Source organism: Leucoraja erinacea, chromosome 9 (assembly GCF_028641065.1).
Source record: "Leucoraja erinacea ecotype New England chromosome 9, Leri_hhj_1, whole genome shotgun sequence".
Classification (NCBI taxonomy): domain Eukaryota; kingdom Metazoa; phylum Chordata; class Chondrichthyes; order Rajiformes; family Rajidae; genus Leucoraja; species Leucoraja erinaceus.
Window position 1 is genome coordinate 62,977,483 of NC_073385.1, and position 22,657 is coordinate 63,000,139.

At 46.1% G+C, this 22,657-nt stretch overlaps 1 protein-coding gene across 8 annotated transcripts in view; it reads right to left on the reverse strand.

The window, feature by feature from the left end:
• The window catches only part of LOC129700482 (MAX gene-associated protein-like), a 196,367-nt gene that overhangs the window by 36,902 nt on the left and 136,808 nt on the right, over positions 1-22,657 (reverse strand). For 6 of the 8 annotated variants that reach the window (XM_055640999.1, XM_055640996.1, XM_055640998.1 and 3 more), the window contains 2 exons: positions 17,147-17,446; positions 289-1,376 (listed from right to left, as the gene is read on the reverse strand). In XM_055640999.1, the coding sequence (XP_055496974.1) occupies positions 289-1,376; positions 17,147-17,446 (1,388 nt within the window). The remainder of the gene's footprint in view (positions 1-288; positions 1,377-17,146; positions 17,447-22,657) is intronic. The other 2 variants (XM_055641000.1, XM_055641003.1) reach the window with 1 other exon arrangement.

Here is a 22,657-nt window from a genome sequence, read left to right on the forward strand (position 1 = left end):
TATTAGCATATACACTTTTGCATTAATTACACATATTAACTGTGATTAGTTGATAAGATGAGTTATATACTACTTTTTCCTTTTCATTTTGCCACCCTGACAGTTCTGGGTTAAATCAAATGGATCTACACTTTGCCATGAAAAAGAAATAAAATTAGCAAGGATGAAGCTCATAAGGTAATCCCTATATTATTTGGCAAAATGCCAATACTACTCAAAAAAACAACCTATCCTATACTAAGAAACAACAAGCTGATCATTACAATGCCGACAAGTGAAACTACTCACCATTCTCTCGTCCATTTCCTCTGGATCACTTTGACTGTCACCATCCTCCAGATCACTCTGAGAGTCAGTATCTTTATCAGAGTCCATAAAGTTTTCATATCGCAGTAACCTTTGATGAAAGTCTAGGTCCTCATTCTCTGAATTTTTTAGCATATCCTTATCAACTTCATGGTTAGATCTGTAAGAATCTTTATCAACAGCACTTCCTTTTCCAGTTCTTGTGGAATTATCTAGTACAGAATTGTCATTTTCTTCTTCCACAATATGTTTTACACAAGTGTATGAATGGTCAACCAATTCTGCTGGAGTATGGTGTTCTAATGCATTTTGATGGTCCATCGAATCATCCTCAAACTCATCGTCCACCTCAATAACTGAAGGAGTGGAAGGAAATGCATCAGTCGCCTGTTTAACTTCTGGCGATGGATCAGCATTTACATGGTCCTCATCTGGTACACCCTGAGACACCGTTGTCTCAATAAGCTCAGAAACGGCAACAATAATCTCCTCTAGCCCAGGTTCAATCAACTTCTCCTCTGATTTGTTATTCTGGTTGGCAGTCTTCTCAGAGCCTGCTTTTTCAAATGACTGTGAACCAGATGACTGATTCACAAGCTTCAATGACTGTCCAGCAGTTACGATGGGATTTGACATTCCTTGAGGCAGCTGCAGCAGAGCAAATCCCACTGGTTGAAGGGGAACAAGATGCCATGCACTGATAGTTTGACCAACACCATTAACAGCTACAATCGGAGGCTGTGAAGTAGTTTTAACAGGTACCTCTGACGCTACTGCAGAAATGGGTTGAGGAGTAAAGGTTTGTTTCAAAGCAACGCAGGTTGGATTTATAACACGTGTTGAACGTGGCCTTCCTCTTTGTGGGATTATCCCTTTAGGACATAGAATTACATTGCTGGGAGATGAAGCCATCGAACAAGATTTTATTGGGGTAGGAAAAACAACAGGGGTTGAACGTGGCCTTCCTCTTTTTGGTATCATCTGTTTAGGACATAGAATGACATTGCTTGGAGATGAAGCCATCGAACAAGATTTTATTGGGGTAGGCAGACAATTTCCACTCACTGAGCCTAGGAAAATGAAAATCAAAAAAGAGGAAATGTTAGATAAAACAAACTGATTTTATAAAAAATTAGAAATAAATTAAAAGTTTGTACAGCCCAGTTCCATATTATGGTAGGTGCAATTATCTTCTTGTGTGGAATTGTCTGGGTTGACTTCCACTTCCGTATATTTATCTTCACCAATCTGTGCTGCAAATCCAGAAGTTTAAAAGTGAGAACAGAAATGATGATTAGGTGAAAGGGATGGAGGTGGAGACCCAAAAGCGAGGAGTGGCTTTTTGGAGCAGGAATTATATTAGTTGATGAGAAGAGTCTGCTTTTGGCTCCTTACGTTAAGACAATTATTTAAACTAAAAGCTATGAAAACGATAAATGTATTATTGCACAAATACTAAAAAATATTAAGCAATTAATACCTTAATCCCTACAAAAAAATGTTTAGAAGAGGATGGCAAAGGAAGTGGTTCACAGCAGCCCAATTCCAAGCTACTACATATACAGTAAGTAGGTGTCTCTCAATAAACCTAAGCATCATGAAGAGAAAGATAATCTGGACACCATAAACCAGCAGTGAGCAAATGTTCCTCTGAGAATGGAATACAACATAGAAAAGTTAAAGCTAATTTGCAGGTTGAGTCAGTGGTAAGGAATGCAAAAGCAATGCAAGCATTCATTTTGAAGGAACTAAAAAATGCAAGCATGGAGGTAATGCTGAGACTTTATCAGGCTCTGGTGAGGCCACATTTGGAATATTATGAGAAGTGTTAGCTCCCATATATGAGGGAGTGCTGAATTTGGAGAAGGTCCAGAAACCATTTACAGGAATTATCCTGGGGATGTTTGGGTTAACATATGAGGAGAGTTTGTAGGCTTGGAGCCGATACTCACTGGTTTAGAAGGATGAGGGGCGATTTCATTAAAATCTAAAGAATAAATAACGGCCTAGATAGAGTGAACGTGGACAGGATGTTTCCAGTAATGGGAATGTGCAGGACAAGAGGGAACAGCCAAAGAACAATGGGATGCACCTTTAAATTGGAAATTAAAATAATCTTCAGCCAAAGGGTGGTGAATCTGTGGAATTCATTGCCATTGACGACTGTGGAGTCCAAGACACTGGGTATTTTTAAGGTGGAGATTGCTAGGTTCTTGACTAGGAAGGGTGTCAAAGGTTATGGCAGAAGGCATGAGAATGGGTTTGAGAGGGCAAAATGATTGAATAGCACAGTAGACTCGATGAGTTGAATGGCCTAATTCTGCTCCTATATCTTATATTATGGAAGAAGTCATATTTGTCAGTGTTTAGTGAGAGGACGATTCATTTTTCTTACGCCATTCAGCATTCGATCAGAGAAATTGGCCTAGTTCTGTTTATTTTCCTCTAATATTAGCGATGTTATGTACTATGTACTAGGGCAATGGGGTCCTTGGTTATCAGGTATGTCTCTTATAAGGAGTTCACTACATGAATGCCTGCACATTGGGGAAGACTGCAGTACTGGGAGATACTGTGCCTGTTCCTATGGGCTGCAAGTAAACTAATGAAACCTAATGTCCTCCATTATGAAGTTTGAGTGATATTCTTGCATAACAGTGATCAATAACAAAATACGCACAGCCAGCGACTAGCAATGTTACAAAATTTTGAGATTAAAAAAATCAAGTCTGCAATTTATCCCATCAGATAAAGCAGAAAAAGAAGTTTAATTTGACACCTAATTCACTTTCATATCTTCAGTATTAAAACAGTTATGGCCATTTTCATACTCGGAAATTAGCAGCTTGTTCCCTATTGCTTTTCCATTAACTTAACACAAAAGCTGTGATCGAGGACAGTCAAAAGCCCATAACTTTCTTAAAAATTAAGAGAACTGAGTGAAAGTTTCAGTTAATTTAGATTGAAACATTCTGAAACAAATATGAAACAATCTTACTTGGATGACCTGAAATTAAAGCATATAATTAGTTAGTTACAATATTGTAGCTAATTACAAAATTCAATTACTAGATCTAAACATCTATCCATTTCTTAAGAAAAGGTTAACATTTTTAAAAAGCCTAAGTGTCCAAATAACATTCACACAAGAATTCACAATATAACATGATTTTTAAATCTCAGTGTCATGAATTTATAGGCAAAATGGAAGGAAGTGTTTAATTCCTGTCAATTAATGGGCATTTAAGTCATCTTGCGAATGGGATTTTGTGGAACGCGCTGGTTTGGAACGTTGCGGTTGCAGTGAATTTAAACCCCATATCGGCAGGAAAAATGCTGCTGGTTCGTATATTTACATAATCACATTTTCGCAACGTGAAATTTTGATTAAAGGCATCCTAAGAAGCAAGTTTATATGAAAAAATAAACGGCATACCTTGCCTTGTCCCCTACGTGACATCTGTCCCGTTGTCGGCATTGACGGCATTTGAAGACGATTTTAATTTTACCCCAACAATTAAATTATCAAGCGCTAATTTTAATAAACTTAATAAAACGGCAGTCGAAGCAACTAAACAACCTGACAGAGATCGATTTGAATAGGCTGCAGAAAAATCGCATTTTAAACCCGTCCCCCTCTCAGAGGCGCCAAAGTCGCGCACACGGGCAGTGGCAGAACTGCCGCGCCGCGGAAGGTAAGTTTTGTAACATACCTAATAATATATTCCCTCTCGTGTGCTCACCAATTCTTCCCCGATTCTCCTACCATCCATCTGCACTAAGGGCAATTTCCAGTTACCAATTAACCAAAGAGCCAATCCGTCGTCCTTGGGTTACAGGAGGAAACTGAGTATACAGACAAAATCTATGTGGTCACAGGGAGAACATGCAAACTCCACTCCGGCAGCTCCGGAAGCCACGATCGAACTCAAGCCGCGGGAGCTATGCGGCACGACAATACCTACTATGCTATTATACAGCTTTTTTCTCTTCCTTTTTCTTGGAATTATAGGCCATTCTCACGGGGCGACTTGACGCAAGAGTTAACCAGAGTTGAACATCGTGGGAACCTCGTGCGATAACCGTACGGCATTTGTGGACCACCATGGCGCTAACGGCAGGTACTCGTGTAACTTGGTGACTTGGGAGAAAATTCAAACAAGCTTGAATTTCTCCAAGAGTAACTTGTACACTTGTGGTTGAACATTGCAACATTATATGCACGTATGGCCAGTGCGATATCCGTAACCAACTCTTGCGTTTACCGTGGGAACTTCTGCGAACGGTGAACCCGGAAGCTGGACAGAGGGGACAGAAGGTGAGTAAAAATTGTCTTCTGTGGGTTGAATTTAAAAAATAAAGATTTGCATCCACATATGGACATCAACTGATTCATGAGTTATGTTAAGAAAATAACTATAATCTTTAAAAGGGACTTTACTGAAAGGTCCCGCATTTTTATGGTCCTCGCCGACTAGCGATCGATGCCTTTCCAAAGCAGGGTCCGGAACGTTACCAATCAATGTTCTCCAGAGACCCGTGTAAGGAGTGAACTGCACATGCTGGCTTAAACTGAAGACAGACACAAAAAGCTGGAGTAACTCAGCGAGTCAAGCAGCATCTCTGGAGAAAAATAGGTGATGTTTCGGGACGAGACACATCTTCAGACTCAATTCCGATTAGGATGTCTGAAGAAGGGTTCCGATTCGAATCGCCACCTATTCTTTTTCTCCAGAGATGCTGCCTGACCCGCTGACTTACTCCAGCTTTTTATGTTTTTCTTCCCAGATCTGACTTAGGTAATTTAGGTAGCTTACACTCTCTCTCTCTCCCCCATGGTCAGGATCGAACCCCGGCCTCTGGGGCTGTGAGGCAGCAACTCTACCACTGTGCCGCATGTAGTCAGATTTAATAAATTGCTGGTGTTGCTTCCAAAGACAGAGGCATTGATAATATTAGATCAGAATTGCATTTTCGGCTAATAGAGTCAATTATTAGTCAATTAATAATAGAATCACTTATTGTTGGTGACATTTCACCTACGAATATCAGACTATTTTCGCAGAAGTAAGGGCAAATTAGGCATAGCAAAAGGTATGAACACTTTTAAACATTTTTTTCAGACTATTTTGTCAAATGCAAATACAGGGAGAATGATCAAAGTGCTCACATGGCTCACTCGGTTAGAAGCGTTCTGAGTTTAAATGTTCCGTGTATTCCTTCTTAAAGTATAAATTTTTGTGTGGCCAGGGGTGCGATTGAGAACAGCTGGGAAAGGGCGGAGGGGGGGCGTCACGAATAACAGCGTTTCCCTGGCCATATTATGGCCCATTCCCCAACCGTAACATTAATCAAGCTCTGTCTAACTCCGCCTTCACACCATCCCCCTGTGACAAGGGTTAGTCATCGCTGGGCGGGCTGTGGGCCGAATGGCCTGCCAACGGGAGTCAGAGACTGACACTGAGATCCATTGTGCAGGAAGGAACTGCGGATGCTGGTTTTTACCGAAGATAAACACAAACACCACCTGTTCATTTTCTCCAGATATGTTGTCTGACCCATTGAGTTACTCCAACATTTTGTGTCTGTGTTCACTATGAACATTAAATTATTTGATTTTAGGTAACTTACACTCTCTCTCTCGCCCCCGCCCACCCCCTCCTACCGAGTACCGTGGGAACTCTTTATCTACCCCCCGTTATATCGTGTGATATTGTGCTAGACCACGACCACTTCACTCTGGTTACATCTTGCGTCAAGTCGCCCCGTGAGAATGGCCTATTACAATCCACCACAATCTGTAAATCTCAAATATAAATTCCTGCCTGGAGCATAGGGGAAGAATCCAGCGGGGGCCAATGTATCTAACAACTTTATAAGTAGGATACAGAGGATCTTTTGAAATTTTAGACAAGGGGCTAAATAAAAAGAATAAAACAGAAGTAAAAACTTCTGGATTATTATCAGTCATGAGGAATTTGGCTCAAAATTATAGGGTCAGTTAGATGGCTATGTGGAGCACAGACTGGTGTGGGAAAAGTGGTTTTCCATTCGTGAGAAACATAGAAACATAGAAATTAGGTGCAGGAGTAGGCCATTCGGCCCTTCGAGCCTGCACCGCCATTTAATATGATCATGGCTGATCATCCAACTCAGTATCCCGTACCTGCCTTTTCTCCATACCCTCTGATCCCCTTGGCCACAAGGGCCACATCTAACTCCCTCTTAAATATAGCCAATGAACTGGCCTCAACTACCCTCTGTGGCAGAGAGTTCCAGAGATTCACCACTCTCTGTGTGAAAAAAGTTCTCCTCATCTCGGTTTTAAAGGATTTCCCCCTTATCCTTAAGCTGTGACCCCTTGTCCTGGACTTCCCCAACATCGGAAACAATCTTCCTGCATCTAGCCTGTCCAACCCCTTAAGAATTTTGTAAGTTTCTATAAGATCCCCTCTCAATCTCCTAAACTCTAGAGAGTATAAACCAAGTCTATCCAGTCTTTCTTCATAAGACAGTCCTGACATCCCAGGAATCAGTCTGGTGAACCTTCTCTGCACTCCCTCTATGGCAATAATGTCCTTCCTCAGATTTGGAGACCAAAACTGCACGCAATACTCCAGGTGTGGTCTCACCAAGACCCTATACAACTGCAGTAGAACCTCCCTGCTCCTATACTCAAATCCTCTTGCTATGAAAGCCAACATGCCATTCGCTTTCTTTACTGCCTGCTGCACCTGCATGCCTACCTTCAATGACTGGTGTACCATGACACCCAGGTCTCGCTGCATCTCCCCCTTTCCCAATCGGCCACCGTTTAGATAATAATCTGCTTTCCCGTTTTTGCCACCAAAATGGATAACCTCACATTTATCCACATTAAACTGCATCTGCCAAACATTTGCCCACTCACCCAGCCTATCCAAGTCACCTTGCAGTCTCCTAGCATCCTCCTCACACCTAACACTGCCCCCCAGCTTAGTGTCATCCGCAAACTTGGAGATATTGCCTTCAATTCCCTCATCCAGATCATTAATATATATTGTAAATAGCTGGGGTCCCAGTACTGAGCCTTGCGGTACCCCACTAGTCACTCCCTGCCATTGTGAAAAGGACCCGTTTACTCCTACTCTTTGCTTCCTGTTTGCCAGCCAGTTCTCTATCCACATCAATACTGAACCCCCAATGCCATGTGCTTTAAGTTTGTATACTAATCTCTTATGTGGGAATTTGTCGAAAGCCTTCTGGAAGTCCAGATACACCACATCCACTGGTTCTCTTGTGAGGCATCGGCATGGTTATTAGAGAGAGTTGCCCTGTTGTCGAGCACTGCATCTTAACTTTGCTGGGACCAGATTTCTAGTGATAGGGAGATCAATAAGACTTTAAGCTAAATAAAGTATGGGGGCAGTGGTAGGAAGAGCCCGAGTGGAGTCCTAGAATGTTACATGGTGACAACGTGGAAGCTGAGACAGCAAAAAAAGGTAAGATTGACCAGTTTATGTCAGGAAGGAACACAACAGTTAGCAAAAAGAGCCGAAGCAGGAAAACGTTACTATGACAAATAGGTCTCCAAATAATAATGTCTGTCTGTCTGTCTGTCTGTCTATCTATCTATATCAATGTATCTATCTATAACTAAAATGTTCATCTTATCTTCTGGTTTGGGTTGTTTTTACATTTGTGCAAAACGGTACAAGATAGCACTACGATTTTTAACCACCTTACTCACCATTCCCCTGTGCTGCAAATGCGCCAAGTTTTATTCCGATCGGTGGTATATTTTAAAAGTTATTAAGTTTAAAAAATCTTAAAAACGAGCATGCGTAGAATGGTCTTCTCTCCTGTCAGTCACTGCCGGAACAGCGACGCCCCTTCCTGCACCATCATTGCACTGATTGGCCACGTCCGCTGTCTGTCACCGGCACCCGCCCACCTCTACCGGCGTGCTGCCGTAGTTTTTGGTGCTCTGGGACCAGGCTGAGGATACGAGGCCTGAGCCTGGTTCTGAAGGCGCCGACAGCTGATGTTTTTCCAGGGCACGCAAGAAGGCAGAGGAGCGGCAAACTCGAGATCCTGGGGGGGTGAGGAGGGAGAGTGGGGTGATTGAAGGAGAGCAGGAAGAGGGGGAAGGTGGGGGAGGTGAGGAGGGAGCCTGGGCGATTGAGGGAGAGGAGAGGGTATGGAGGGAGAGGGCGGAGAAAATGGGGGAGGAGAGGAGGGAGGGGAAAGTGGGGGAGGTGAGGAGGGAGCCTGGGGGATTGAGGGAGAGGAGGGGCTAGGGAGGGTGGGGAAAGTGGGGGAGATGAGGAGGGAGAGTGGGGAGGAGGGGGAATAGATAGGAGGGGTGTAGGGAGGGAAGAGGAGTTATAGAGGGAGGGAATGAAGGTAGGGGAAAGGAGAGGTGAGGGAGGGATTGGGGAGGGTAAGAGGGGAAAGAGGGAGGAGGTGAGGGGAGAGTGGTGGAAGAGGCAGAAAAGATTGAGGAGGGGGAGTGGGGGAGGTGGGAAGTAGGAATAGAGAGGGCAGTGGGGGAGGTGAGGAGGGATAGTGGGGAGATAGGGGAGGTGAGGAGTGGAGAGTGGAGGATAGAGGGATGGGGTAAGGAGGGGAGAGGAGTGGAGGGAGGGAGTGGCTGAGAGTATGGGAAAGGAGTGGGAGGGAGACGTAAGGGAATGATTGGGGAGGGGAAGAGGTCAAATCAATTTTCCTTCAGATTTTGTTCTATTTCATATAAAAGCCAACCAGATTCTACCAACTTTAACAAGATGTTTACTGATAATAGTCATCCTGCCAGCTTCCAACAAACTACGATAAAGTTTCTATGCAGGAACACTGGCGCTGCACCGCCATTCAGTATGGTCATGGCTGATCATCCAACTCAGTATCCTGTACCTGCCTTCTCTCCATACCCCCTGATACCTTTAGCCACAAGGGCCACATCTAACTCCCTCTTAAATATAGCCTATGAACTGGCCTCAACTACCTTCTGTGGCAGAGAATTCCAGAGATTCACCACTCTGTGAAAAATGTTTTTCTCATCTCGGTCCTAAAAGATTTCCCCCTTATCCTTATACTGTGACCCCTTGTTCTGGACTTCCCCCACATCGGGAACAATCTTCCTGCATCTAGCCTGTCCAACCCCTTAAGAATTTTGTAAGTTTCTATAAGATCCCTCCTCAATCTTCTAAATTTTAGCAAGTTCAAGCCGAGTCCATCCAGTCTTTCTTCATATGAAAGTCCTGACATTCCAGGAATCAGTCTGGTGAACCTTCTTTGTACTCCTTCTAGGGCAAGAATGTATTTGTTGCCATAGATATCACATTCCTCCACCCGACAATTGTAACAATGTTGCCATCATGCCACACTTACTCTAGCTCCTGGCAGGACAGAAGGGGGAGTGCTGGGAGAGGCAGAGGAGTGATGGAATCTTTCGTTCGACAACGGATTGAGTTGGGGGACTACGCGGCCCGTGGGGGCTATGGGTTAGCAGTGCAATATTGGGTTGAGGAACGGCTTGCGCTGGGGGACCAGGCCTCTGGTGTGACAGGGACCCAATGGGTCCCAATTGGTCCAGTATCTATCTATACCATTACTAAAACTCTCATCTTGTCCTCTTCCGGTTTGCGGTGTTTTTAAATTTGCGCAAAAAACAGTACTGCATATCTGATCGGTGGAATAATACAAAAGTTACTAAGGTTTAAAAATCTTCTCTCCTGTCTTTTGCCGGGACTGCACCGCCCATTCCAGCACCCACAGTCAATCGGGAAGCCGCTGATTGGAGTCAGGGAAGTCGCTGAGTGGAGTCGGGGAAGCCAGTGAGTGCAGTCGGGGAAGCTGGTGGAGCCGGTTAGTGGAGTCAAGGTAGCCGGTGAGTGGAGTCGGGGAAGCCGGTGAGTGGAGTCGTGGAAGCTGGTGAGTGGAGTCGTGGAAGCTGGTGTGTGGAGTCGGGGGGAAGCCGCTGTGTGGAGCGGGGAGGTGGCCGTGAGTGGCTGCGGTAACCCCCCCGCTGAGTGGACCCCCTAACCCCCCCCCACACACACCCCAAACCCCCCCTTCCCCCACACTCCCATTTACCCCTCCCCATTCCTCCTCCCTTCCCCCCCACACCCACCCCATCCCATCCCCCAGCACCAGCCCACACCACCTACACCAACCCCTCCCTCGAACACCACCATCCCCCACATCATCCCCTCCCCCCCACCCACCCCCTCCCCCGCACAGCATCCTTCCCCCCAAACCACCCTTCCCCCCACACCACCCCTCCCCTCACACCACCCCCCCTCCCCCCACTCCCCCCACTCCACCCATCCCCACACACCACCCCCACATCACCCCCTCTCCCACACGCCATCCCCTCTCCCACACACCACCCCTCTCCCAACAGTAGCTTCCACCTCACAATGATGTTAAGGGGGGTAGGGACAGGAGAGGGCTTATGGAGGGAGGGAGGGAGTGACTGAGGGTAGGGGAAAGGAGAGAGGGAGAGGTGAGGGAAGAAGTGGGGGAGAGGAGGAGAGGGGGAAAGAGTGAGGGTGAACCGGAGGGGGAGGGAGCGCTGATGGAGGAGGGGGAATGGATGATAGGCATAGGAAGAGGGATGGCGAGGCGTACTTGGGGACGGTTGCCGTGACTTGTGTCACAATGGGAATCTCTGGCGTCAGAAGGGGAACACGTCAGCCGCGCCTGCTCAGTTGGAGGCTGTGGGTGAGTTGTGGAATATTGAGTTTGGGGACCAGCACTCCCGTGTGCCAGGAATCCACATGGTCTAGTATATCTATCTATATCTATATCTCTAAACTAAAACGCTCATCTTGTTATCTGCAGGTTAGAGTTTTTCTATTTGAGCAAAAACGGCACACGATAGCGCTACAATTTTTGCGCCACCATATTCATCAATGTCCTGTGCTGTAAGTGAAACACGTTTTGTTCACAACGATGGTATATTTTAAAACATTAAGGTTTAAAAACTGCAAATGCGCAGTCGGGGGAAGAGTTCCCGTGCGCGTCTTTACTGACAAAGGGCACCAGAAGGGTCCTCAACCGCGCCTGCGCAGTTGGGGCCTTTCCAAAATTGTTATCAACATCTTTTTTTCCACAACAGCAAACGACGGCTCCACGGGTAAGTGGCACCCAGGGCAAGGTAGGCCACAACCTCCACATCTCCCTCCCCTGGCTCCAGGATGCTCGTCCCCCTGAAGGCCCCCGCCTCAAGCCCCCCCCGCTCCAGGATACTCGTCCAACCCCCTACCAACAGCCCCCACCTCATGTACAACTTCATCGCCGCTTTGCTGAAAATGGGACCACGGTGATTTACATCGAGATCCTAGGGAGGTGAGGAGGGAGAATGGGGGAATTGAGGGAGAGGAGGGGGTAGGGAGGGAGAAGGGAAAAATGGGGGAGGTGAGGAGGGAGAGGAGGGGGAATAAAGGGAGAGGAAAACATAGGGAGTGATGAAGAGCAGGGCAGTGGGGGAGGTGAGGAGGGATAGTGGGGGGGATAGCGGTGAGGAGGAGTGGGGGATAGAGGGATAGGAGTTATGGAGGGAGCGAGTGAATGAAGGTAGGGGAAAAGAGGGAGAGGTGAGGGAGGGATGGGCGGAGGGGAGGAAGAGAGGGAAAGAAGGAGGGTGGAGGAGGGTGAAGGAATGCTGGGGATGAGAGAAAATGAGCTGCACCAGCGCAGTTGGGGGCTATGCATGAGTGGTGGAATATTACACTGGGGGAATGGGTTGTGTTGGGGGAATGGGTGAGTGGTGAAATGTTGCGTTGGGGAACAGGTTGCATTGGGGGAACAGGCCTCCAGTGTGACAGGGTCCCAACGGGTCCCACTTGGTCTATCTATTTACTATTAAAAGTCTCGACTTGTCTGTCTGTCTGTCTGTCTGTCTGTCTGTCTGTCTGTCTGTCTGTCTGTGATCTCAGGAGCTACGCCAAAATGGTACATAGTAGCGTAATTTGTTTTGCAGAATCTTACTCCGCTTTTTCCCGTGGTCATTCGTGTCAAGTTTCTTCACACTTTGTTATATTTCGCGTTATTGATATTTAAAGTTAAAAAAAGCCAACATTGAGAATAATAAGAGACTGAAAGACTTTTCTAGCACCTTCCAGTGATGATGTCACAATGGCATTTCACATTCCTTCAATTACAATGGGATCTCATTTACACAGCTGCCATGAACATTCCGACAACCAAAAATGACATCACAATGTGATCTCTGCTGCCAATACACAAGCTATGAGAGTTGATGAAGTGGGGGATGGGGGGAGGAGAAGAAATGTTATTTTAAAATAGTTTTTAGTGGGGGAGTGGGAAAGAGGAGAGGTGAGGGAGGGAGTGACCGAGGGTAGGGAAAAGAAGAGTAGGGAGAAGTGACAGAGAGACAATGGGATCAGTAGCTTCAGGGAGTAAGGAGAGAGTGAGATTTGTTCCACCTTCCACGTGGGAGGGATTGATTGGCTCAAGGGAGTGCCGACGCCGACCCAAAACTCGAGTCCATTCATTGGCTCCGGGAAAGCGCGACTAACCTCCCCCCCCCTCCCCCCCAAGTGCGAAGGATTGATTGCGTTGGGGGAACAGGTTGTGTTGGGGGAACGGGTGAGTGGTGGAAACGGGTGAGTGGTGGAATATTGCGTTGGGGAAACGGGGCCCAACGGGTCAGGGGGATAGGGAGGGGAAAGGGGTTATGGAGCTTGGGAGGGTGACTGAGGGTAGGGGAGTGATTGAGTGTAGGGGAAAAAAAGAGGGAGGGAAAGGTGAAGGAGGGAATGGAGGAGAGGAGGAGATGAGGGGAGAGAAGAGGGGAAGGGAGTGTTGGGGATGAGGGGAAATGAGCCGCGCCTGCGCAGTTGGGTTGTTTGGCCTGTCTGTGCTTGAAACTGCAATGGCAATGGAAATGAAGTGAAAATGCAATCAGCTGTTTGGCTTGGCCTGCCCTGTGCTTGAAACTGCAATGGCAAAGGAAGTGAAATGAAAATGCAATCAGCTATTTGGCTTGGCCTGCCGTATGCTTGAAACTGCAATGGCAATGGAAGTGGAATGAAAATGCAATCAGCTGTTTGGCTTGGCCTGCCCTGTGCTTGAAACTGCAAAGGCAATGGAAATGAACTGAAAATGCAATGAGCTGTTTGGTTTGGCCTGCTCTGTGCTTGAAACTGCAATGGCAATGGAAATTAAGCGAAATTGCAATCGGCTGTCTGGCTTGGCCTGCCCTGTGCTTGAAACTGCATAGGCAATGGAAATTAACTGAAAATGCAATCAGCTGTTTGGCTTGGCCTGTGCTTGAAGCTGCAATGGCAATGGAAGTGATATGAAAATGCAATCAGCTGTTTGGCCTGCCCAGTGCTTGGAACTGCAATGGCAATGGAAGTGATATGAAAATGCAATCACCTGTTCGGCCTGCCCTGTGCTTGAAACTGCAATGGAAATGAAATGAAATTAGTTGTTTGGTCTGCCTGAACCCACTAGTTTCGGCCCACAAGGCCCCTATTAGCTGAGAAACCAGTCCCTTTTGCCCAAAATGCCCGTATTAGCCCAGGAGGAGCATTTTGGTCCAAAAGGCCCTTGCCAGGCTAGGGAAAATCCAGAAAAAGTGCCTTTCACTGAGATTTCACTCAGATTTTATTTAAAGAGCCCCTTCGGCCCATCAGGTCTGTACTAGCCCAGGAGGAATCCCTTTGGCCGATCAGTAAGTATTCCCCCTGCAAGTATTAAACATCACCCCAGTATGTTTCTCCCACCCCATCATTTACTCCCTGTGAGATCCTGGCCAGGATAGACTTTCCTCCTTCATTGCTGTGATCTGCAGAAAAAGATGAAAAATGTCTAAAATTAATTCTTCATCCTCTCCCCCTTCTCTCTCAGAGTCTCTCACCTGTTTTGGGCAGAATTTCTGGCAGTTTCTGAGCTGCCAGCCCACCAGGCCTGAGTGACTGAGCTGCCTGCCCACCAGGCCTGAGTGACTGAGCTGCCAGCTCACCAGGCCTGAGTGACTGAGCTGCCTGCCCACCAGGCCTGAGTGACTGAGCTGCCAGCCCACCAGGCCTGAGTGACTGAGCTGCCAGCCCACCAGGCCTGACTAACTGAGCTGCCAGCCCAAGAATCCATTTGGTCCACAATGTCCATACTAGGCCTCTGGAAACCAGTCCCTTCACCCCATGACACCCGTACTAGTGCTTCAATAAGCTTCCCCTCTCGCCAGCAATATTTGTATTGGACTATTGGAGAGGTGGACTATTGCGTTGGGGGACCAGCCCTCCTGTGTGAACATGGACCCAACAGGTCCCACTTAGTCTAGAATACTTATAAAGGACTCGCCTTGTTTCTGTGTGTGTGTTTCTGTCTGTTATTGTCTCTTCGCTAAAACGGTACACTTTAGCGGTGAAATTTTTGCAGAACTTTACTCAGATTTTGTCTGTCGTCGCCCTTGTCAAGTTTCCTTCAGATTTGATGTTATATTTCACGTTATTGATATTTTAAGGTTTAAAAAAGCCAACTTTACAAGATTAAAGCCAACTTTAACAAGATACAAAGTTGCAATACACGAACACTCAGTGCTTCCACTATCTTTTCACAAGAATGGGATAACCCAGCCCTACACCCGACGTTTGCAACAATGTTTCCATGACAGCTCCTGGCAGGACAGGAGGGGGAGGCTCAATTGGTATTGCAATTAGGGACGTGCAATATCAATTTTATTTAAAGTCTATTGCTGGGGTAGGCAGGGGAGTGCTGGAATCTTACATTTGGCAATGGGTTGAGTTGGGGGACCATGCCTCCTGTGAGGGCTACGGGTTAGTGGTAAAATATTGCGTTGGGGAACTGGTTGTGTTGAGGGACGAGGCTTCCCATGTGACAGGGACCCAACGGGTCTATTGACATTTAAAAGTTTAAAAAACCCCACTTCGAGAAAAATTGCTGTGACTGTGCTGAGAGAGTTTTCTGGCAGTTTCCAGCTATGACGTCACAATGGCATCTCACAGTCCTCCAATCACAATGGGATCTCATTTACATATGCTGCCGTGAACATTCCGCCACCCAACAATGACATAACAGTGGGATCTCAGCTGCCAATGAACAGTGTTGGGATAAGTTCTAGCCAGTGCAATAAGTGGGGGAGGGGAAGAGAAGAAATGTTATTTAAACATTGTGTGGGGGAGTGTGAAAGAGGAGAGGTGAGGGAGGGAAGGACTGAGGGTAGGAATCATCAGCAGCTTCCACCTCAACAAATTAAATCAGATCCTTGGCTTAGTGTGTGGTTAGGGGGGTTAGTGTGTGTGTGGGGTGGTTAGTATGTAAATGTGTGGGGGTTGGTGTGTGTGTGGGGGGGGGGGTTAGTGTATGTGGGGATTATTGTGCGTGGAGGGAGTTGTGTGTGTGTGTGTGGGTGGTTAGTGTGTGTGTGAGGGTGTGTTAGTGTGTGTGGGGGGGGTTGGTGTATGTGGGTTGGGGAGGTTAGGGTGTGTGGTGCGGTTAGTGTGTGTGTGGGAGGGTAGTGTGCATGGGGGTAGAATAGGGGAGAGGTTTTGTTTCCAAAACTTTTCTTATGGGGGGGTGGGCTGGGGGGTGGGTGTTTTCACGAGAGAAGGATTGATTGACGTATTTAAAAAGATTCCAGTCCATTTCCCCCCCCCCAAAGGAAAGATTCATTCAGGGGAGCGCAGCGCAGACCGCCCCGCAACGTATCACAAAAAAAGATTCCAGAACTTTCCTCCGACGCCACCCCCGGGTGAGTGGTGGATTATTGCATTGGGGGAACGGGGTCCAACGGGTCCCATTTGGGCTAGTGTATATATATATATATATATATATATATATATATATATATATTATACACATATATATATTATATGCATATATATATATCAATATATCTACATCTACATTACATCTATATATAGTTATATTATATATATATATAACTAAAACTCTTGTTTGGATGTTTGTACATATATGTTCCCAAAACTCTGCAAAAATGGTGCACTTTATCGCTACAATTTTAGACCCACCTTGCTCACCATTATCCTGCGATGTGAACTACCAAGTTTCCTTCAGATTTATGTTATATTTTAGAAGTTATTGACATTTAAAACTTAAATTTACTTTATATTGAGCCCCCACTTGCCGGCCGGGCCTGCGCAGTTGGGGGAGGCCCGTCAGCCTAATCATAATTGGCAATGGCACCGGTGACATGGCAGTGACGCAAAATTATGCTGTCTCCCCGCGTGTGCAGTTGGGGAAGGCATGCCGGGCTGGGATTGCCATTTTAACATCCAGTGTCGTGTGTAGGTCAGTGCTACTGGGGGAATATTGCGTTGCGGGACGGGTACCCAACTTAGTCCGCACTTAGTCTAGTATTCAATATCTGGGACAGGCAGGCAAACTGAAAAGGAGATGGAGCCAGAAAATAATGAAGTCACTGCAACAGTGAGAAAGGATAATAGCATTAGAGCCTGAGTAGAATTCCTTAAGTGTGGACAAGGAGGCATGTAGGCCAAGTATGTTGAGCAGCCAGCTAGGGAACATGCAAAACATGACTGTTCTAGAAACCTTCAAGAGAAGCCACATTTCTCAACAAAAACAGATGATCAAAATTAACAACATTAACCAGAATATTAAAACAAATATTAATTTGCAGGAAATTAAATGCTTCACTTCAAATTCTGACAATTAAGTTCTTCGAAAATTTAGTTTATTCCAAGTACACACTAAGTAATATTAAAATAAAGGGAGTTCACATTTTTCTCATCCCATCACTTCAAGATTTTATTCAGCCAAAAGCAGTGCATGAACAATGAGGCCAAAGATGAACAAAACCAATAAAATCTTCTGAAAGTTTGCTCACCTGGATTCGGTTCAGCAAGAGTGACCATTTGGTGGAGATTTGGTCGACTCACTGGACCAGGATTTGGTAGAGGCAGAAGTTGGATAATCTGGCCATTTGGATGTTGGAAGAGTTTCCCATCTGGAAATCTGAGGGGCTGCAGTATAATCTTCTGTCCAGTTGTGTGTTGCAGATTCTGTGCAGGCCGGGCAGTGGTGGTAGACTGCACTGGGATCAAAAGGTGCTGAGATCTGTCAGTTTCTGTGGCATTAGACAAATCAGGAGGAGTGGAGTTGGAAGTTTCAGGATGTTTAGATACTCCTGTCATAACAAAATGTAATACGAATGCCTCAATTACTGTTAGTCTTCTTAGCAAAAATAGAATTTCTTAGCCCTAAAGAGGAATTTTAAACAACCCAACAATACTGTTTAGATTACATACAGAATGAATAATCAGGTTGAGAGTAAGATGGCAGGGAGCCATCGTCTACTGTGGAATCATTACCGCAGCAGTGGTCAGAGTCTTCAGGAGTAGAAAGAAATATCTGAGAAGTGGACAGCAAGAGACAGTGCCTTACATAATATTTGGGACAGTGACCCATCATTTATTTATTTGCCTCTGTATTTCACAATTTTATCAGTGTAATAGCAAAAACTCACATGTGGTCAATTTTAATAAAGGCCATTTTAATAATTTTTGGTTTCACCATGTAGAAATTACAGCAGTGTTTATACATAGTCCGCCCCCCCCCCATTTCAGGGCACCATAATGTTTGGGACACAGCAATGTCATGTAAATGAAAGTAGTCATGTTTAGTGGTACACAAAAATGCTGGAGAAACTCAGCGGGTGCAGCAGCAAGGAAATAGGCAACGTTTCAGGCCGAAACCCTTCTTCAGACCATTTATAGTCATGTTTAGTATTTAGTTGCATATCCTTTGCATGCAGGGCTCGAAATTAACGGTTGCTCGATTGCCAATGGACACCAAAAGTCCCGCCGGGCAACCGAAAAGCCATGTCATTTTGCCCGGCTTGGCAAGCAAACGTAGTCGCCGTATCTAACAGGCAGCTTGCTAATCAGCCCGGTCCTCATACGGAAGGGAGTGGCCTCATCAACCTTTGCTTCTGAAAAGTTTAGTGCCCGTTTGGGCGAGCCAATAGGGCTCTGGGGAGACACCGTAGGGGAAGACTGTCGAGGGGGTACCCGTGAACCGGTTACAAGGGGGGAAGTGAGTGCAGACCGACGCGGGGAGTGGCGGGGGTCAGCAGCTGCAGACACTGGAACGGGTATCACTTTAAAGTTCAGTGGAGGGGCGTCAGGACCCTGGAGCGCCGGACGTCGTTCCTTCACTGGAAGGTGTTGACGGTTGCGTCTGTAGATGGTGCCGCTGACATCGACAAGGCAGGAGCGTGGCTCCTTCGCTTGGCAATGAACGAACCCAAGTTTGGTATGTCCTTTGTCCGTCTGCAAACCAACCACTTGGCCTTGGGTTAGTGGCTTAAGTGGTATGCTGGTCTTGTCGTAGGCACATTTCTGCGCATCTCGATTGGATTGTACGCGCGTTTGAACTACAGTGGGGAAAAAAACATTAGGCTTTAAGTGATCCTGTGTCACAGGCAGAGGAGGTCTTGATCACCGGGACATCAGTCGTTGGGCTGGAGAGCCTAAAGCACTGTCTCTGGCAATGTTCCTCAGGTTCAACAGGTCTAGGTAGACGTCAGATTTTGCCAGGAAGGAACGTTCCATAAGTTGTTTAGTGCTGTGAACAGCGCGTTCGGCAAGTCTGATGGACTGTGGGTACTCTGGGCTGCTGGTGACATGTTTAAAGTTCCAGCGCTTGACAAAGTCTTTGAACTTCTGGCTGGGGAATTGAGTCTCGTTATTAGTCTGAAGGCGGGCTGGAATGCCATGTACGGAGAAGTGCTGCCGGAGTTTCTGGATAACTATTTCAGAGGAGATGGTTGGTAAAAAATCAATTTCGAACCAACTTGAGTACGAATCCACTAACATGAGATAGTGCTTCCCGTGCCAGTCGAAGATATCGGCAGCCACGGACGACCAAGGTAGGGAGGGGACAGGCTAGGACAGCAGCGGTTGTTTTTGCTGGTGTGGCGCTTGCCTGTTACAGATCGTGCATGACTGTTTTGTCCCGAATGTACTTGGTCATTCCGAGCCTGGAGATCATTTCTTTAGCGAGTTGTAGGGTGGCCTCAACACATGGGTGGCCACCGTGGATCTCCTCGTAGTATTCATTATGCAGAGAAGGGGGGATGACCATCTTGTGACCCTTTACCATCACTCCATCCTGTAGCACAAGTTCATCGCGTACCAGAAAGTAGGGTCTCAGTTCAGCGGGGGTATTGGATTGTTTGTTTGGCCTTTAATAATAAAGGTTAGCAGCTGGGAGGTCTTATCCATGGCAGTGTGCTCGGCGAGGTGACGCAGGCGGTCAGTAGGAACGAAGGAAACCTTCAGAACGGAGAATTCCTCTTGTTCGAAAGGATGTTGTTCGCTAGTAGCGCATGGTGCCCGAGATAGAGTGTCTGCGATGTGCATGTCTTTACCTTTTTTGTAGACAATGTGGAAGTCGAACCGTTGTAGCTGCATCATCATGCATTGAAGTCTTGCTGGGGCAGCATGAATAGGCTTGCTCGGGATTGTGACCAACGGTTGGTGATCAGTTTCTACCGTGAAAGTTTTGGCGAAAATTAAGTCTTTAAATTTGGAACAGGCAAAAAACACGGCAAGCAGTTCTTTTTCTATCTTGGCATAGCGATGTTCGGTACTGTTAGTGTTCTTGAAGCGTAGGATACTGGCATGACATCGCCGTTGAAAGAGGTCTGCAAACATGCAGCGCCTAGTCCATACTGAGATGCGTCGCAGGTGATTGTAACTGGCAGGTTGAGATTAAAGTAGGACAGAGTGGGTGCACTGGCGAGCTGTAGTTTTAAAGTCTCAAAAGCTCGCTGGTGGTTTGTGTACCAGGACCAGGTGTTGTCCTTGTGGGTTACTCGACGCAGGGGGGCTGACAATTTGCTGAGATTGGGGATAAATTTTCCAGGGTAGTTGACCATGCCTAAAAATCATTGCAGGCTGGTGACGTCAGTCGGTACTGACAGCTCGTTGATTGCTGCAGTCTTCAGCGGATCTGGTTTTAGCCCATTGCTAGTGAACATGTGACCTACGTAAGTGACTTCGGGAATTTGCACTTCAGTGGGTTCAGTTTTAAATTAATGTCTCTGGCACGGTCCAGTTCTTTACGTAGGTTTTCATCATGCTCGGTGGCATCGCGGCCATGAACTAGAATGTCATCAACTATGATGGCACAGGGAAATTCTGCAAACAGTTGTTCCATTGCACACTGGAACGGAGTGGCGAATGTTGTTAATGCACGGTCTAACGGGATTTGCCGGAATGGGTTTTTGGCATCCAAGACTGAGAAGACCGTTACGTTACCAATTTGTGCCGCTACATCTTCAGTGGTCCGCATTGGGTAGTGCTGGCGTTTAATTGCTGTGTTCAAATCTTTAGGATTGATGCAGATGCGTAACTCCTTGTCTTTCTTTGTGGTGACAACCATGGTAGAAACCCAATCAGAGGGCTCGCTGACTTCGGCGAGGACTCCAATGGAGACCATACAGTTCAGTTCATTGTGTATTTGCTCACGCGTACCATGTGGACCGCGGTCAGGGGCTCGTACGATTGGGTCACTGTATGGTCGACAATGATCTTGTATATTGTAGGTAGTTTGCCGAGTTGGTTGCAAAACAAATCTTTGTAGTTGGATAGCATCTGTCTGGTAGGTCCCTCTGTCAAACAGAGTTTGTGAACAGCACGCCCGAAATAGACCAAACCCAGGTCATGGCACGCATCGATGCCTAGCAGGGTTTCAGAACTTGGCTGAACGATGTAAAATAGCAAGTTATTGATCTGTTCATTGATGGTACATTTGAAATCGGCTTTGCCCACTGGGTGAAGAATTTCTCCTCCGTGAGCATGTAGAGTGGAGGAGTTTTTTTTCATGAGCTCAGTGGTTCTTATCTTGTTGAACACTTTGAGTGACATGACGTTCACACGGGCGCCGTATCGACTTTGCCGATTAGTGGTTTGTTATTGATTATCATGGTCACAGCAGGATCAGTGACTTTGCCTGGGGTGCGCAGGTTTAGGGAAAGTACGGTAGACTCAGTGTCTGTGTTATCAGAGTCATTCCCGTGGGAAGATTCGTCTTGTTCATGGGAATCTGAATCTGATGGGTCTTGTTGAATCAGGTGCAGCTTCGTCCTTGAAGCTGTAATCCCACTAGATCGACAACAATTTGCAAAGTGGTTGAGTTTTTTGCAATTATGACATACTTTCCCATGGGCCACGGAAAATTGGTGCCCCCTGGGGTGGAAATAGTTACAGTTTGTGTACCTCGTGTGAGGCATGTTCTGAACTTTGCTGGACGCATTGAGAAATCTTTGAGGAGAGTAACTAGCCAAATTCACATTTAACTGTTGATTAGCATTCGTGCTATCAAAATCAGCCAGTGGTGCCATAGTCTCAGCCATCCGACAAGCATGAATAGCCTGCTCTAAAGTCAGTTTTGCATTCCGTAGCAGTTCAGCTCGTAGTTTTCGGTCGCTCATTCCTCTCACAATTTTATCTCGAATTAGCTCATTTGTTAGTTCACCAAATCTGCATCAAAAACTGATGTGTCTCAGATCACTGATGAATTATTCCACAGACTCATCAGCCTGTTGCACTCGGGCAAAAAATCTTGTACTCTCAAGGATTCTGTTAGACGGCAGGTTACACAGATCTCTAAACTTTCTCAACCATGGAGTTGTCTATAGATTTTGCTGGCACCTATACCTGTCCATTCCCATCCAGTTGAGCAGGTGCAAATGCAAACGAGTCAGCTCGTATTATAGCCTCCGGACCCGCTAAATTCAACAGTAGTGAAGCCTTCAAATCATCGGGATTGTTGCAGTGATCGATGCAGATATAATGAGAGTAGTCCTTCTCGAACATTCACCAGCGCTTGGCGATATCAGAATCAAACACAAGCGGGCTAGGCTTTCGACAAGAGTTTCGCCATGCACATCTTTATTGTTCAGGTCATGAACACTAAGCAGGTCATCACACGTTCACACTGCTACTCTAACTGGCAGGCAGTGGGTAGGATCTTACACTATGAATGGGATGATTTAAAGTATTATAGTCGGTGTTTTCACTGAACGGACTAAGCGACTGTACATACCGGAATTATCATACACACACATTAGCAAGTCAAGTCAAGAGTGTTTATTCTCTCACATCCCAGTTAGAACAATGAAATCCTTACTTGCAGCAACACAACAGAATATGTAAATGTTATAAATGAGAAAACAAAACAGTGTATATTTATATATAAATAGTAAAGGCATGGGAGAATTATGCCAATCTAAGTGATCGATCTCTTAGGTAGGCATAATTCTCCGTGCCTTCCTCCGCAGCACTTGTAACACGCACAGGTATGTGCAGCCCACGTGCCGTCAGCGCTGCTG